We start from the raw sequence: 18156 nt of genomic DNA on the forward strand, positions 1-18156 counted from the left end.
CAGTGTATTTCCTGTGGAGAAAACTAAATCCAAAATGTTTGATCCTTCTTTCCCCTAACATCCACCATCGGAGGAGAATCAAATCTCCTCCATACACATTACACAGTTGACTGATCCCCCTGTAATCACCAGGTTCATTAGACTTCCCTCTAGTGTAATTTTTTAATTCATTCATTTCATGGCTATCCTCCAGTATAAATAAGATAAATAATATTACCTCGGTTAGGGTGGTTTCGCATCTGCGTTGGAGGTTCTGTCGCAGATCTGGTATGAAATACTAGAAAAAAAAGCGCTGCATGCTGTGATTTTTCATCAAGCTTAAAGATGGACAGCTAACTGGAAAGCGAACAGACTCTGTTCGGCGCAGTTCGGTTTTGTCCGAAGCCGAGGCAATTCGGCCATGGGGATTCCACTTTCCTGCTCCCTGAATAGAACAGGAAAGTAGAACCCAAAGCGCAGATGTCATTTCTGTCTGAAACTCCTGGCTTCTTTTTCCTCAAGTGGTCATGTGATCTCAGTTCTGACTAGCGCTGATTTACTTGGGGTTATGCTGTTTGAAACTAGTCAATTTCTCAGTCTGTAAGATATTACATTATCCTAACCAAAGAAACTGCCTAGAGGAGGACACTGTTATCACAGTTATTGATGATCACAAAGCTCCTGTTACAGGTATAATAGAGGAGGTCACAGCTGAGCCTCCTCACTGTATACTTATGGAGCATACTGTAGCTTATTTAGGTGAATAAGAAGGTAATGATAATTAAACTGTCCCCCCAGCAGGCAAAAATAGCATAGCCTCAGCTAATACTGTGCTGATGCATCATGGGATTGATGTGAAACTGAAAGTAAAATAAAAAAAAAGTTTGGAACCGTGTTAGCCAGTAGAGCATAATGTGATTGTTCTTAGCAAAAGAAACCAAGTAATTAGAGATGAGTGAGCATACTCGCTAAGGGCAATTGCTCGATCGAGCATTGCCCTTAGCGAGTACTTGCCCGCTCGGGAGCAAAGATTCGGCTGCCCGCGGCGAGCGGCGGGGGAGAGCGGGGAGCAGCAGAGGGGAGATCTCTCTCTCCCTCTCTTCCCCCTGCTCATGGCCGCAACTCACCTGTCACCCGCGCCGACACCGGAACCTTTGCTCCCAAGCGGGGAGATACCCGCTAAGGACAATGCTCGGTCGAGCAATTGTCCTTAGCGAGTATGCTCGCTCATCTCTACAAGCAATCTTGTGGATATCATACCTTTTAATGGCTAACAAAAAGACATGATGTTATATTATAACGAGCTTTCAAACCTACTTAGGGTTCTTCCTCAGGCTTTATGGAATAGATCTGAAGAAGTATATCTATATCTATCTATATCTATATACACACACACACACATACTTAAAAGCACAGACATGGTGTGATTAATTTGCACTTAAAACAATACCAGAACAACATGAAAAGGGGAGTACATACTTAATTAGTCCACTGATAAGTATTTAATCCTCTTTTCATCCTGTTCTGGTATTGTTTTTCTGGGATGTCGGTCGCTAATGCGCTACACAGACTTATAAAATAGCATAACAACTGACAATAATATTGAACGCTATATGCTTCACCTGATACCAACAGGAAATATCAGACAGATAACTACCCTTTGTATGAGCTTATTTAAAGAGCTGAACTGTCATTGTCCCTTTAAATATCCAATATATTCAGATCTAACTACTCAGTGCTACTTAATAATGAGGTTACAAGCAACAAATAAAAGCTTGATGTGGTCACATATTCAAGGGCAGAGATAAAACCATACAAATGACTACAGTAGCTGACACATTTAAGACAGAAAACCACAGCCGACTACCCAGCAGTCAATCTGCCAAGCCAAGATAATATTTAATCAGTGAAAAAGAGAACAATTTCAAATAAACACATCAAAAGTGTGAAAGTGTGGGAGTGTACCGTTGAAGTTTATGGTAAACTACAGATCAAAGTTTATTTCACAGTAAGTACAACGGCCATGGTGTTCCGCTTAGGGGACAGGGGGCTCAGATGTGTCCCTCCAAAGTCCTGTCAACACCAAAGAACGTTTGTTAAGGAACTGATGCACATTGACTTAGGACCTCAGCTTTCCACTATACTGACAGCAATGGTAAGCGGACCAACAAGCAGGGAACAACATGTCCTGCTCACACATGAAGATGAAGGTAACTTTGCTGAAGGTGCCATTTCATGAGTGGCCCACAGCCTTGTCCTGTCTAAGTGTTTGTCGCAAGGTCAAGGCAAGTGCTCTGTAATGTCATGCAGCACGTTGAGTAGAAGGGAGTAATTACTTATTGCTGAAAGGTTGGGCTTAAAAAGCAAAGATGAATGCAATTGTTATTGTCTGGAAAGTACAAGCAAATCTCAGAGCCGAGATGGCCTTCAGTGGTTGCACCTATGAGGAGACTGAATTGAAATTTGGGAGCAAATGTGCACAACTCTCTTCACAGAAGACCCCAGGAGAACCTATCATTGACTTCAGTAGACTGCTTCCACCTCTACAATGAGAAATACAGGTTTAATATGCAGCCCCCATACACCCATGTGAGTGAGCCCTAAGGGTCAATTCAGACTGCTGTATTTTTGGTCCATGTGATATCTGTGTATTTCACGGACAGCACATAGATCCACTATAGACAATTAGACTACACACACACAGGAGATTTTTCACATGAACCGATGGTCCCTGTGGGGGAAAAAATTGAAGCATGTCCTATTTTCATCCCTATCACAACATGTCACAATATGATTGTTCGCAGCAAGAAAAAACAAGTAATCTTGTAGATATGATACCTTTTAATGGCTAACAAAAATACATGATGTTATAGGAAGCATTCAGACCCCTCAGGATTCTTCCTCAGGCATAATGAAATAGATCCGAAGAGGCATGCATATGTATATATATATATATATATATATATATATATATATATATATATATATATATATATATATATATATATATATATATATACACACACACATATACACACACACATATGCTTATGACGAGGCACAGACATGGATGTGATTAATTTGCACTTAAAAAAATACCAGAACAGGACGAGTAGAGAAATAAATAAATATTTAAATAGTCCACTGATAAAGATGTGAAAGTTTTATCATCTCTGAATTGGTGTTAGGCCTCCCTCACACATAAACAAGGCAAAGCGCCGCAATTTAAATCATCTGTGTTCGTGTCCTGTTGGGGGTTCTGTCCTATCCTGCCGGACTCGGGGTGTTTTTGATCGGTGTTTGGGTACAGGCCTGCTTGGAGTCGAAGTCTTTGAAGTACATGCAATGTGTACTGATAGCAGAGATCTGCAAGTACACAAATGTGAGTAGCACCCCCTTGCAGTACAAGTCATGGTTATGGAAAATTTGGAGTGGAATCAACAGCAAAACTGGCATACATTGGGGATTGTACATCTGCAACATGTTGTTTGTTGTGGATTTCACCCATTGCAGTAAAGTTCTGCAGAATTTCAAATAAAAACAAAAAAATTTCAATGCCTATTAAAAATGTGTAACCAAAAGTAAACTACTTCTTTAAAGCAAATTCTCTTCCACCCTTTATTATTAGAGCACATCATTTAAGTCCCAAGGGATGGATGCTAAATGAAGCCATTCCAAGTACTGTGGAAAAATAAATACTGACTAAATTCTCCTCCCAGTAGCATGTTTTTAACCTGAAAGCCTGCTATATTGGAAAACGAAACAGGACCGAAAGGGAGAGAAGAGACCTACAAGAAGAAATGATCATCGGCGAGGAGAAACTGTCAATGATCGTACTTCTCAGGATTGGTTGGGCACAGTCTTTTTGACGGGAATATATCACCTACATATTATTTACTCAATAAAACCAGATAGTGACGCATTTTTAGTCTCTGATGGTAAATTTTTTGTTTTATAGTCCCTTTTGGGTGGCCATCTTACTTGAGTTCCAGTTAACAGCATTTATTGATATGCTTTACAGTAGCCTCATGGGCCATAAACACAATGGACAGGAGAGGGATCCATTGCTGCCTGTGGAGATGAGATAACTGCTGAAAAGTGATCTCCTCTAGGCCTTTCCTAAAATATAAATCAGGACATCAAAAATAATTAAAAAAAATACTAAAAAAATTGTTTAACATGAAAATTTGATTTATTCAATAGGGCCTTTTCTGATGACACATTCCCTTTAACAGGAACGCTCTACAAGAACAGAGCAGGCTTGGCAACATGTTCAGGAGGTGGCCACACAGCAGGCAGAGAGGTGACCACACACTGTTAAGGCCCTTTTACACACAAATACTATCGCTCAAGATTCGCTCAAAAGCCATCTTTTGAGCAATAATCGGTGTGTGTAAATGTGCCCATTGTCCGAGTTCAGCTCAGCTTAGAATCCAGCAGGACTGATAAGAGGGACCGCATGCTGAGTTCTTCGCGGGCAGCACTGTTAACATTCTTTCAGCAGTTGTCCCGCTGGAGAACAATAGCAATGTATTTAGAGAACAGACCACCCGCTGTTCTCTAACTACATAAAATAAAGTTAGTTAGCTAATCAGCCCATTAGTAGCTGATGCAAAATGATGGCTTAAAAACTGTCAGTTTCTGACGAATTTTAAGCGATCCTCTGCGTGTGTAAATTGACCTTTACTTTCACTACTATAGAGGTGCTAGTACAAGTAGTGTTACCAGCACTCATTCATTATGCAAAGATTGTTTACACCAGTCTTCATCACTAGTGTGTCGAGTATTAGGTATAGTGGCCCAGAATACCATCCTGGTCCTCTCCATAAATGTCATACATGTTTTGTCCTATGTGGATGTACTGTGCAAAGCTTGTCCTGTCATATCCAGTGTGTGTGTTGCACAGCTGTGGCGCTTGAGAGGTTAAAAGTAATAAAATCATTGCCTGCATGTAGATGTATCCGTTTTGTCATGTCATATGGTACAAGTCAGGTTATAAATGTGAGAGCTTGAGCGCAGGAAAGGGTTCTAGTTCAGTTCCATCTTCATTGAGAGTGCCATCTTGTTCAGGGACCCAAGAGAGTGCTAACACAGAGCCACATGGAAGCACCTTCAGCTTCCATGTAGGTGAAGATGGAGGAAGAGGAGCGATGTCCTGTAGCGTTTGAAGTACAGATGTGAATGGAGTGAGTCCCACCATGAGAGAGAGAGAGAGAGAGACCTACAATAATTCTGTGCAGCTACCAATTCACACTACAGGCTTTTCCTGTGCTTCCGTCCAAAGTCAGGCTCACCACACAGAGGTATGCTACTGAGTCTCACCCACGCGCCTGCTGTGTGGAGTGTTTATGGTCTAAGCCTTCATTTAAATAATTGTTGGCCAGAGTGTTTGTGTAGTGACCCCTACCCCCCTTCCACCTCTGTAGTTCTGCCAGTCCAGGAGCGGTGCCGTACAGATAACGTGGACTGTAGGAATGGTTTTCATCCTGTGTATCCTCTCTACCTGCGAGCTCTAGTCTGCTGTCACTTAAAGAGAATTGTAGCTGCCTTGCCTTGAATACCTGTATTGTAAATGTTTAATCCCTTAAGTAAAGTTATACCGGGCTCTAACCCTTCCTGGGGACCCAAGGTACTACACACAAGTCTCAGTGTTCTTTTCTCCGCTGCGTAGCATACCAGTGTGTGGGAACGGTGACATCACGAGTGATATCTACTACTACTCCCCTCAACCCCATTATTGGCATTCCCTATCCTAGGGATGTCGAAGGTAGCCTGCAATCCTACTCTGGCCTTGGCTGCGTGATGTCCCTCAGGGACCAGAGCCTGGTAAGTGTCGCCGTGACTTATCCATCCCAGCTCTGCACAGTAGTCAAGTGTCCGGGGTCATCCCTCTGGGGTGTTGCATTAGGTAAGAAATTGGTTATTAACGAGTATTAGCTAATTAAGGCAAGGTATGCCACTCCAGAATGTTTTCTTCAACTCCAATTTGCTGATTCACTTACTTAAAGGGGTTGTCCAGTTATACTGGTCCACAAATATTTGCAAAAGTCATGTTACTGAAATAAAAATGGATAAGAAATTACTAATTGTATGTGCTCAAAACAAATATAACAGTCAAAATGCAAAATTGGATCTATTTTTTCTGTAATCTGCAATAATTGTTTACATCACAAAATGCATGCCAATAGTAATAGGCTTATGGTTAAGTCAAGTCATAGACTACGTCTTAGATTTCTTTGCCCGTCTCTTGTACAGCTGCTCAGGAGCATCTCTGTGGAGTGTCCAGCAGTAGTGAGCCAGCCTGGGAGTGTCCAGCAGTAGTGAGCCAGCCTGGGAGTGTCCAGCAGTAGTGAGCCAGCCTGGGAGTGTCCCGCAGTAGTCAGCCAGCCTGGGAGTGTCCAGCAGTAGTGAGCCAGCCTGGGAGTGTCCAGCAGTAGTGAGCCAGCCTGGGAGTGTCCCGCAGTAGTCAGCCAGCATGGGAGTGTCCAGCAGTAGTCAGCCAGCATGGGAGTGTCCAGCAGTAGTCAGCCAGCATGGGAGTGTCCCGCAGTAGTCAGCCAGCATGGGAGTGTCCCGCAGTAGTCAGCCAGCATGGGAGTGTCCCGCAGTAGTCAGCCAGCATGGGAGTGTCCCGCAGTAGTCAGCCAGCATGGGAGTGTCCAGCAGTAGTCAGCCAGCATGGGAGTGTCCAGCAGTAGTCAGCCAGCATGGGAGTGTCCAGCAGTAGTCAGCCAGCATGGGAGTGTCCAGCAGTAGTCAGCCAGCATGGGAGTGTCCCGCAGTAGTCAGCCAGCATGGGAGTGTCCAGCAGTAGTCAGCCAGCATGGGAGTGTCCAGCAGTAGTCAGCCAGCATGGGAGTGTCCAGCAGTAGTCAGCCAGCATGGGAGTGTCCAGCAGTAGTCAGCCAGCATGGGAGTGTCCAGCAGTAGTCAGCCAGCATGGGAGTGTCCAGCAGTAGTCAGCCAGCATGGGAGTGTCCAGCAGTAGTCAGCCAGCATTGGAGTGTCCAGCAGTAGTCAGCCAGCTTGGTAGTGGACCATTTTCCTGGTATTTTTGTTCCATTGTTGCCATATCTTGATGAAACGTTCGCTATGTTCATCACTAACCATACCACAGTTGTCTGGGAAGAAATCCAGATGGGAATGAAGGAAGTGGATCTTTAGAGACATATTGCAGCCAAGTTTCTGTCTTGTACTCGTTCCTTGTAGTTTTCTGCCCTAACATTCCTGAGAAAGTTTGTAGACACTAGGCTAAAAGCATTCCATCCATGCTTATTTCGCATCACCCTATATATGAAATATCTTCAAAACGAAAGCCAATCAAAAAAATGTCATGGCCACATTCGTGTTCAGCACACCATGATACTACAGATTAGGACCAGTAACAGTTTCAGTATTGACCAGTGTTACCGAACATTCCCCCAATCGCTACAACTGTAACTGCAGTAAAATAACAAAAGTAGTTGTATTTACAACTTTGTCCTCTGCTGTGGGGATCCAGTGCTGTAGCCCCTCTGCCCTACTGGCGATTGTTGTGGAAGATGTCACAGGAAGTCACGTGAGAAATGCAGCCAATCAGAGGCTGCAGGGTCACCATTCTGAACGCTTGGCATCATGGCACCCAGTATGTGAGCACTAATCCCAGGAGAACAGGCGGTGATGCTGAAATCTTTGATTGGTCGAGGTAGCTTCATTGTCTCAATTTTTACAGGAGCTATAGTGGATATGATACATCTGTTAGATTTTGTAAAAGATCCTGAAGAATCTCGTTGAATTATTATTGGCCTATTCGGTTTCCATTAGGTTTCTGTTTTTTAGTTTTATCTGATGCATGCTAAATTATTCTAGATATTTGAAAAAGCTGAGTTTTGCAGTTGTGCCACATTAAGCAACCCAATGTCAGCACAGAATAAGATACGTTAGACCCCACAAGCCAAGACTCTGCCAGTCAAGAGCCAAGGGACAAACAATAGTGTAAACTAGTAGATAGATTAGTTTTAGTTTGAGTTTTGATGGTCTGGACAGACTTCCCAGTCGCAGAAGTATAGCGTGACGGGCGACTTCCATTGACTACAATGAAAGCCGTCCGAACCTACTCCCGCGGCAAATAGGCCATGCCGCGGGTAATTTCATGCTGCGGAATTCCGCAGCATGTACATTGAGTTATTAGGTTCAACAGAACCTAATAGCTGCTGTGAAACGCCGTGGATTTCCACCATGTTTTACGCAGCGGAAATCCGGTCGTGGGAATTAGGCCATAGGGTTAAGAATTATGGTATTCAGCTGGTATGCAAAATATTCAATTTGGTTTGTCAAGACGTTTTAGTGGCTCCAAAAGCGACAACCAATTTTTCAGAGCCAGAAAAATTCCTATAGCAGGTGGGAATTTCCCTTCCAAGCGAATCTATTGTGGTCCGACAACAAAAGCTTCAACAGAAAAAAAACTAAACTAAAATTTGATGCACCGTATTGGATTTTTCATCCGTAATCATCCCGTACCCAACAATTAACTGACTAAGGCCGAATGCACATGGGCAGATTTGAATTGCGTAATCCGGAACGGGCAACCGCCTCCGAATTCTGTAGCAAATACAGCCCATAGCATGCAATGCAAAAGGGATTCTTCAAGCGCACGAGCGGAAACCGTAATTGGATGAAAAATCACAGCATTCTCCATTTTCCTGCTCATTGAAGTCAATGGAAGCCGTCCGACTAGCTGCCCATTCGCATTTATCATTGCGGAAGGGCCATGGATTCCACAGAAAGAACAGGGGTTTACCTGTGTACGGTGAGACTGTTTAGGGTCTATATTCTTCATATAAAACCACTTATAATGTGTACAATTCGTTCCGAGAAACAATATATAGTATCCCTCATAGTCTATCCTTGCCCCACTAAGCAATAGACAGGCACACTTGTATTTAGTTAAAAAATGATGAGACATGCTTTTCAATGTCTGGAAGGCCGGGGCTATCTGGGATTCAGTCCCAGAGATGTAATGCCAAAACATACGGCCGCCTGCAGACGAGCGGGTCAGATCCGGCGGCGAGAATACTCGCCGCGGGACCCGACCCGAGCGCCTGCAGAGACGAGTGCGTACTCACCCGCGCCCGGCGCCCCCGGCTCTTTCATGTGCCGGCTGCCGGGCAGCCGGCGCATGCGCAGACCGGAGCCAGCGGCCGGGTGAGTGACGTTTCTGTGCGAGGCTCTGCGAGTCCCGCACAGAAATAGGACATGCCGCGGTTTGTTTGCCGCGCGACATTTCACGCGGCCAAACTGCGGCCGTCTGCATAGGAGTGCATATTGTAATGCACTCCTATGCAGGCTTTCAGTGGCGGAAATCCCGCCGCGGGATTTCCGCCCGTGTGCAGGCGGCCGTAGACTGAAGTCGCGGGTGCAGGTACAGCAACGCAAGATTCTGTATATGATGGAGCAATTGGAGTAACCAAAATACACAATATTTATTTAAGAATGCAGAAATTATAGTGAACAGTAAGGCCGTCTGCAGACAGGCGGGTCGGATCCGGCGGCGAGAATTCTCGCCGCGGGACCCGAGCCCAGCGCCTGCAGGGAGGAGCACATACTCACCCGCACCTGGCGGCCCCGGCTCTTTCATGTGCGGCTGCCGGGCAGCCGGCGCATGCGCAGATCGGAGCCGGCGGCCGGGTGAGTGACATTTCTGTGCGAGGCTCTGCGAGCCCTGCACAGAAATAGGACATGTCGCGGTTTGTTTGCCGCACGGCCAAACCGCGGCCGTCTGCATAGGAGTGCGTATTGTAATGCACTCCTATGCAGGCTTTCAGTGGTGGAAATCCCGCGGAGAATCCCGCCGCGGGATTTCCACCCGTGTGCAAGCGGCCTAAAACAATAGTAATTAAAGGGGTTTTGTCATTAAAGCATAACCTATCCCCCAGCTGGGCCCTGCCTAAAATAACAAACAAAGGTATACCCACCTTTCCTGGGGCTCCTGGATGCAGCTGACAGCCAGCTCTGTGGCAATGGCTTCCAGGTAGATTGGCTGGGAGAAAGCACTACGGCCAATCAGGGGCCACAGCGTCACCATGGGCGCTCCTGGCATCAGCGCTCATATCATTGCCGCCATGATGCCAGGATTTTGGCACTCATAGGGTGTCCAGAATGTTCCCACACATCCGGGGTTGAGGACAGAGCTTCTCTCTTGAACGCTGACAAGCATTGTCAATTTTCTGGCGCATTTGTGCGCCTGAATCTGGCGCTCAGCCTGGTCCCGCTTAACTGATAGAGCGGGGAAGGGACCGCTTAACTGACACATTTACGATGCCAGAAGCCAAAATCTAAGAAAATCAGGAGAACAGGTGTAAGTGTCACCAAAACTAAAAGACTGTTGGAGTCAGCAGTTCAAAGCTATATGGTGGGCCCCAATGACATGAGGACATGATGGGTCCTCCTTAAGGAAGCCTATTATTTTTATCAAGTCAGACATTTAATGATACCATAGAAGTTACTGAAAAATAAAAAAAGGAAGCGCAAGTAGAGTCTATGAAGAAGAAGACAGAACCAAATTCTAGAAGGCTACATGTGGCCTATGGGGCATTAGCATTATGATGGCCTGACTTATTGCATGCATTATAAGTAGAGAAAATGTCAAATACTGCTAGAAAATACATTGTGGTAATATGCTTTACCTCAGGGTGCCCACTGAGTACAATGGACCTCTACAACACCACTGAATACACTGGACACTGGCTGATTTCAATGTGTGCTATTATGTAAGGTCATGTCAGAAAACCTAAAGTATGGCGAGTGGGTGTCCAAATGTAGAGCTGGTGGTCTCTCATGATAAACTGCAATATTCTTCCAGACTTGGTAGCCTGATACCTAGGATTTTGTTTTATGCCCATTTAAAATGAAAGATTTAGGCACAAGTACGTCCTTTTTTTTTAAATCAAAGCCCAAAAGTAGTAAAAAGAAAAATAACCTGTAACCTCAACAATTGCTTGAAAAACACAATCACCCCTATGGTCATATACTGCGCTTGAAAAACGAAGTGAATACGGATGCCATATGTACGTAAAAATGTGCACACACATCAAAAATGTATGCAACACGCACATACACACACAACGGTGATGGTGCACAAAATTGCGTATGCCTGTGTGATTGAGCTCGCAGTCTAACTGTGATACACAAAAGTGACAGCTCATCAGAGCGTATACCTATAATGCCTATTCTACCATGATTTGCACACAGCCTCCTAAGGGACCTTTCACAAGTCCCGAATTAGCACACAGGACATACCACAAACCGCGATATATTCTGCGTCATAATCCACAGGGTACCTGCGAATTTTGATGTGGATTTGAAAATGGCTTAAAACCTGCCTGCAATTCCTAATGAAAAATCGGTAGTTAGACCTGCGGATTTTGCGTGGAATTCCACAGGCGCAGGTTTGGGTGCACCCTGCGTCCTTTTTCCAGATCCCTAATTCATTCTACACATATGCAAAGCACATACATTTTCAAAACTATATAGTATAATAAAAGGCGACACCGTTATTCTATATGCAAAGTCAATGAGAAATTCATAACAAATTAAGGAAAAAAATAACAATTTTGTAAATTAAGATCTTCTCCGATCCATGTGCATGCAGCAGATGATTAATATGCATGGGCTGAATTGCTAGAAGTAGTACATCAATGACATTTATAAGGTCCGTAACTTAAGGTATTTATGATGTAAGTGAATATGCTGGAGGATCGCTGGCAGTTGACTCACCTGATGATGCACAAAGCAGCAGCACCACACCATGAGGCTGCATGAGATGCAATGCCAAGCAGACCTGTAATCGGCTCCGTGCGTGAGGACAGGACAGGAGGCTGCAGAGTTTGCAGTACTGCTTCATGATTTCCTTCCAGCTGCCTTGGTAACCACTCCCCGTCAATAGCCTAAAGTGCAAGGCAGGAAGCAACTATCTGTTGCCATCCGAAAATGCATCATTCGCCAATATGTGTGGTTTGTCAAAAACACTTTCTGAGGAAGATACATTACACCTCATGCAGCCCAAAGACCAGGACTGATGCTGATGCTTCATGCTGGGAGCAGGGCTGTGGTTTGTGTCGGAGATAAGAGGACAAGCCATCAGTCTATACTACATCTGGGATGGCTCTTGTCCTTTGATGCCTCAGGGTGGTGGGCTCAGTTATATGTCTGACATGCTGTCAAGACAGATAAGGGTAAAAGGCCAGTATATCACCATCGTCTAACGTCCATGGCCATACTAGGTCAAAAGGAGTTGCAAACACAAAACTACTGCATGAGAACTGAAAAAAATATTAAAAACCGCACCCAATGCGTATGCACAGTTACTTCTGAGTAATGCTAAATCATTAAGATGCTCTAATTTTTGTAGTAAGGTGACTTTTTGGTTGATACAGGAGTCACACAAAGATTGCCTTGTATCACTGTGATCTTGTACTCCCATTGAACTCAATGCAGTCACAGTGGAAGGCAAGAATAATGCACAAGTTCTGTGCGATTGCAAGACTTAGAGAATTGGCGCAGTGTAATAACCCGCTATTTTCAATGGGTTAATTTACATGAGCGATTTTTCACTTACACCAATACTGCAGGATCATAAAATTACGGCATGTCCTATTTTTATACAAGAATGGAAACTAATGTAAACTTTTTCCGCACATCGTACAACAAAGAAACTCGGGCACAACTTTGTTTTTCGCCCATGTAAATATGGCCTCAGTTGGAGGTTGTGTCACCGCAGCTGCCAAAAATCTTACTTGGTTGGATTTTTGTGATCGTGATGGTCACTATCCCCTGAGCGTTACTTTCCTTTGTTCCTTTAATTGCATGTTACCAACACCGAGACTTTGATGCCTACGGATTGGAAGTGCTCTCCATTTGTGGATGTCCGTTCTTGGACAGAGGATCTAGTGGACGCAGAGGTGTATCATCTACCTATGCTAACGTGGCTTTCGGTACAAAGGTTGGACCGCAACCCGATGTCATGCTTGACACCTGGCGAGTCCACTTCTTGCTTGGTTTCAACCTAATTTCCGTGGGGGGTGTTCTCCTGCATTTTTCTGATACATTTGTGATGCACTTTGAACAGAGCAGCAGTGCACATAGAAACTTGGGTCCGCTATTCTATTGATAGATGGGGGTCCTAGCAGTAAAGCACTAATCAGTCATACATTTATCACCTATCCTGTGATAGGAAAACCTCTTTAACCAGAAATGCAGACTGAGTTGACTTGGCCCAGTTAGCATACTTTTAATTATCCTCATTTCACAATTCACAATAAATGCAGCAAATTTGTTTGAATTAGTGTTCGGAGTAAGAGACTTGATTACTTTTTGGCTTTCTAATCTGTTAGTGAATTTTGGCCAAGTTGTCCAGACAAAATAAAAACTGAGGTTGGCAACTCTCTAAGAGGTCTGTGCTCCAACACCAAATGAAATATCCCTGTCTGCTACAGTTAGAGAAAGACATCTAAAAGAACTTATCCGAAGGGTTATAACCAGCTGATCAGCCGACTTACATCAAGGTGCCTAAATTAGTCATTTCCAGGAGCAGCGAATCAGAGTAAAAAATAAAATAAGTCATCTATTTGATTGCCTGAATTAGTTTTATGTTTATAGGCTTCCATCACCTCCTATACAAAACAAACACTTATAAATCTCTGCAGAGAAGAAATTTTACATTCTCATTGACAGGGAGTATGTTCCATTGGAGGTGATCGTTGCCAAGGTCTGCTGGCTTTGAATGAGGACTGGGTTGATGTCACAGTGTCAGCCGTGGCCCACATGATACTCCTGGTGGCTCATGCTCACTGTAAATACGGCGCTGGACACCCACAGGGACCTGAATCTGCTGGTCTGGGGACCGATTTGTTAGCTCGGAGATGGGTATCCCAACCAGCCAGAAAGCTTTAGTCTGTGTACATTTACAGTACAGTAACATAGTATGTAAGGCCGAATGAAGACAATGTCCATCTAGTTCAGCCTGTTTATCCTCCTATGTTGTTGATCCAGAGGAAGGCAGCCCCTTTGAAGTGAATGAAGCTGCTTTATTTCGGCTCCTCCCCACAGAGACTGCCGGTTATACTCTTTAGTCTGAAGGTATTTTTTTGTCATGTCGACGGCTCTTGGTCCTGTCCTGCATCTCACTTAAGGTTGACCTAATCAGGCGAGCCCTCAACTTGTAGGTACGGTCTTGTCATATCTTCGGGTTTAGCATTAGTTTCCCTGTCTTTCCCATTTTGCATTATCTACGATTATACTGAGTGTGTATATTCATCCTTTTAGGACGCAACCAATATGTCCTGGTGAAACGTAACAATAGGAAGCCTGAAGAGGTTTCCACAACTATAAACATACAGTACAATATATACTCAGGTTTAAAACTAGTGCAGGCAATCAAAATATGGCAGACAAAACGTATAGCACGAATGCTTTCATCAAGGTGAGCTGCTGTCTGCCCATGCTTCATATTATAATTTGATTTATTTGCCATTTTCCGGGAGCGTGCCTATAAGCAGGTAATTCTCTGTGTTTTTGTAAATCACCAAAAGCTCAGATATTCTTAACTCAAAATATCAATTGACATTATTTTTGGTTTCACTAAATTTACTATATCAGGCTTAATAAATGTTAAAGCAAAAATTAGGGAGATTTATCAAGATTTGTGCAAATAAAAGGTGGCCTAAACCAAGTATGGTCTAGCCAATGAGCCACAATCCTTATTCTGGACCAACAAAAAAGTGAAGTCTGGTTCTCGTCAGCCAACTTTCACTGTGCTGCTTCATTCCTTTAGATCTACTATAATTATTCTGGATAAAAATGTTGACCTCAGACACCTAAATGTATTCAGTGACTACATGGAGCTGGTAAAATGCTCCAGTAATTCCCTGATGCTAAAACTTGACCATACATTTTTGTCTGGTGTTCAACGCCAGTCTTCTAATACTCTTTTAGACAATTCAGAGTTAATAAATGGGGGTCCTTTATCTTTTAGTCAGAGCAGAGAGAAGTTACATAAAGTATCTCTTACTCTGGAGGACCTACAAGTGCATGCATTTCATGGAAAGCTTATTGATCTAATAGCCACCATGTAATACTTCTTTTCCCCTGCAAGGGCACTGCAGGGAAAATGAACACTTGCTGAAAGGTTCTCTCACATATTGCAGCTGATCTCTGGGAGTTGCAGCAGTGGGCTCCCTGTGATCAGATTATTGTTGGGGAACCCTTCTAACACAAAGGTAATGTTCAAAACAGCTTTATTAAAGGAGTATTCTGGTTACTAAAAGTTTTTTCAAGTTTTCACCCAGCAACTGGATGGGTGGAACCTGATAGATGGGTGGCTGTCTGACCACTGGGACCCATACCAATCCTGAGAATGGAGGTCCTGCTTCTGCCTGGTTGCTTCTATCACGTCTTTGAATGAGGAGCCGGTCGCACTTGCGCAGCTGCCGCTTCATTCACTTCAAAGGGGCTGGCAGAAATAGCTGAGCGCTTTGTACTCAGCAGGCTTTGGCAAGTCCCATTGAAAATTAATGCAGTAAAACTGTGCAAGAGTGACCTGCCATCCATTGTATGACATGGGAGATACAACCAGGAAGTGAGGAGGATGGGGAAAATGGGACCCCTGTTGTCAGGATCGGTGGAGGGAGGGGTGTCTAAGCTGCTGGACCCCACCGATCTATCAGTTTTTACCCGCTTAGGGAACTGTAATACCGCTTTAAAGCATTATTAAAAGGGTTGTATCATCAGAAGCAACCCCTTTTTTGCTTTCTTCTGGATCAACAGTGAGGGGGGGGGGATAGACTGGACTGGACGGACTGTCTTTTTTTGCCCTTAAATACTATGTTACATAGAGTGGCCACTGCAATTCTATTGTCTATTGAATTGAGATTGTTTTTCGATCATTCTATGCGACAGTCTCCATACAGATCTACTGATTTCTGCTTCCCTGAATTTGCTCAGTTTCGTATTGGTGTCAAATCTGATGGTATCAAGCCAACGAGTTCTTCAGTGGCCTTTCTGTTTTTCCACTGACCATTCCCAGTATGAGTACCTTCTCCAGTGAATTGCCGTGCATGACATGGCTGAAGTCGGATAGTTTCTGCTTGGTGATCTTAGTTTCTAGTGAGGTCTTTGGCTTGATGCAATCCAGGACTACGTTGTTGCCAATTCTCGCTGTCCATAAGATGCGCAACAGTCTCCTCCTCCCACAACTCAAATTAATCTTTTTTTTTCTGTTTTCTTGATCCTCCAAGTGTCGCAGCTATAGGTAGCTATGGGGTAAAGAATCACACCGACTAGCATGGCTTTAGTTGCATTGCTGATATACTAACTTCTCCGGATGGCATTTATTCTCACCACTGCTTTCCATCGAAGGGCTAATCATTTCTTGATTTCATGTGTTCTTTCCCATTTCCATCATACTTAGAACCAAGGAAAGTAAAGCCACCACAAGCAAAATAGAATATTCATTTGAATGATCATTCATTTATGCCGCAACAGGAGCTGCTGATACAGAGCGGTGGTTCTCCATTCTGGCTCATAGAGAAGGGTCACAAGTGAGAGACCCTCTTTATGATGTCCAACTGTCCTAACAGGGCATATATGGGTTGGAATTGTCTTAATGAGATATCCTCTATTTATGACAAAACAAACTATTGAAGGTCAAGGAGCAAATTGACATTCTTGTGAGGAACATTTGATCCTCAAGTCCTTTCTGGCTTAGATACTGCATTCTTATCTGTTGTGATGAGACATTTGTATGGACATGAAAGACACAATATCAGGAACACAAGAGCTGTACATGCCTAGGAAACGTGAACATCCCAAAGCTTGGCAAATTGACATATCTATAGCCAGCTGCAAATGGCGTAAAAGACTGTTTCCTTCAACACAAAAAAAACCTAAAACAATGAAAATGTTGATGGAGGGTATACTGCCCTGGAACGGGTTGTCCATTCAGGAAATAAGAGTTTTACAGGACGAAAGCAGCCACCTGGCTCCATATCACAGGCACCGCAAAGCTGTTTACTCAGCGAATCATAGGATATTAACAAGCAGTAAATTGGGAAGAGGTTGAGCATAAAAATGATCTATATTGTTTATCACTGTGTAGATCTTCAAAGTCTGCCTCCTGTCACTGGAGAGGAACATGGGACAATGCCCATTCCAACTCTTCCAATCGCCACGGGACTCTGTGATGAAAGTAAGAAACAGATCACACAAGTAATGCAAGGCCGATGCGCTGTTTATGGACTGTGTATAATCAAAGCTACAAATTGCAAAGCCCACCCATCCTGTAAAATCATGCCTTGATTCCTTAATACGGTAACAATTGAAGAGCCTTAGGAGCAAATTTCTTATTGATCTCATGCACAAAGCTGCATTGTATCATAAATCTATATTGGCCTTGATAATGGCCACTTTATTAGAGACACCCATCTAGTATTGCATAGGCCCTCCTTTGAACCACAGCAATTTGTTGCAGCATAGATTCCACTAGGTGTTGAAATCATCCTACAGGAATATTGGCCGATGTGCCCAGGATAGTTTCTTGTACGTAAAGATAAAGTCTCCTAGTCCAAGCACTGGGTGATGACTGACTCCTAGGTTGACGTCATATCGTGAGATTTTCTCGGCAGAATGTTTTTGCAGGGTGGTTTGCCATTGCCTCCCCTAGTCCTCTTTTATCCCCCAGCAATACTAATTTTACTGATTTCGAAAGGATGGGAGGCTGAGTCAACCTGAACTATATGGGGATTGAACCCACAACCTTCAGGTCGTGAGCGAGAGCTTGGGACTGCATTTCTGCTACCTTAACACTCTGCACCACACAAGGCTCCTTTTTTGTAGTTGCTGCAAATTAGATACTGACATGCTCTCATCAGCTGACAGGAAGGGTTCATTGATTCATGCTGCTTGTGCCAAATTTTGACCCTCCCATAAGAACGATGCAACAGAAATCTGCATTCATATGACTAAAGAATGGAAAAGCATTACTTGGTCAGATCATTTTTGAGCTCTTTTGCCCCCTGGAGTCTCACCTTTCTGTTTCTATTAGACAGCAATAGCACTCAAGCTGCTCCCCTCCTGTTGTAGCCCATTCATGCTATGGAACAATGAGTTGTGCATTCAGACACATTAGTCGGAGCAGTAGCATTG

At 43.8% G+C, this 18156-nt stretch overlaps 1 protein-coding gene across 2 annotated transcripts in view; it reads right to left on the minus strand.

Moving 5' to 3' along the window:
- Positions 1-18156, minus strand: part of ARHGEF3 (Rho guanine nucleotide exchange factor 3) — a 317749-nt gene that overhangs the window by 156926 nt on the left and 142667 nt on the right. Inside the window, exon 1 of one of the 2 annotated variants that reach the window (XM_066596557.1) lies at positions 11734-11866. The exons of the other annotated variant lie outside the window; for it this stretch is intronic. Within the exon in view, the coding sequence (XP_066452654.1) occupies positions 11734-11766 (33 nt within the window). The 5' untranslated portion in view covers positions 11767-11866. Of the gene's footprint in view, positions 1-11733; positions 11867-18156 lie in introns of those variants that run through there. 2 annotated transcript variants of the gene reach the window in all.

Source organism: Eleutherodactylus coqui, chromosome 3 (assembly GCF_035609145.1).
Source record: "Eleutherodactylus coqui strain aEleCoq1 chromosome 3, aEleCoq1.hap1, whole genome shotgun sequence".
Lineage (NCBI taxonomy): Eukaryota > Metazoa > Chordata > Amphibia > Anura > Eleutherodactylidae > Eleutherodactylus > Eleutherodactylus coqui.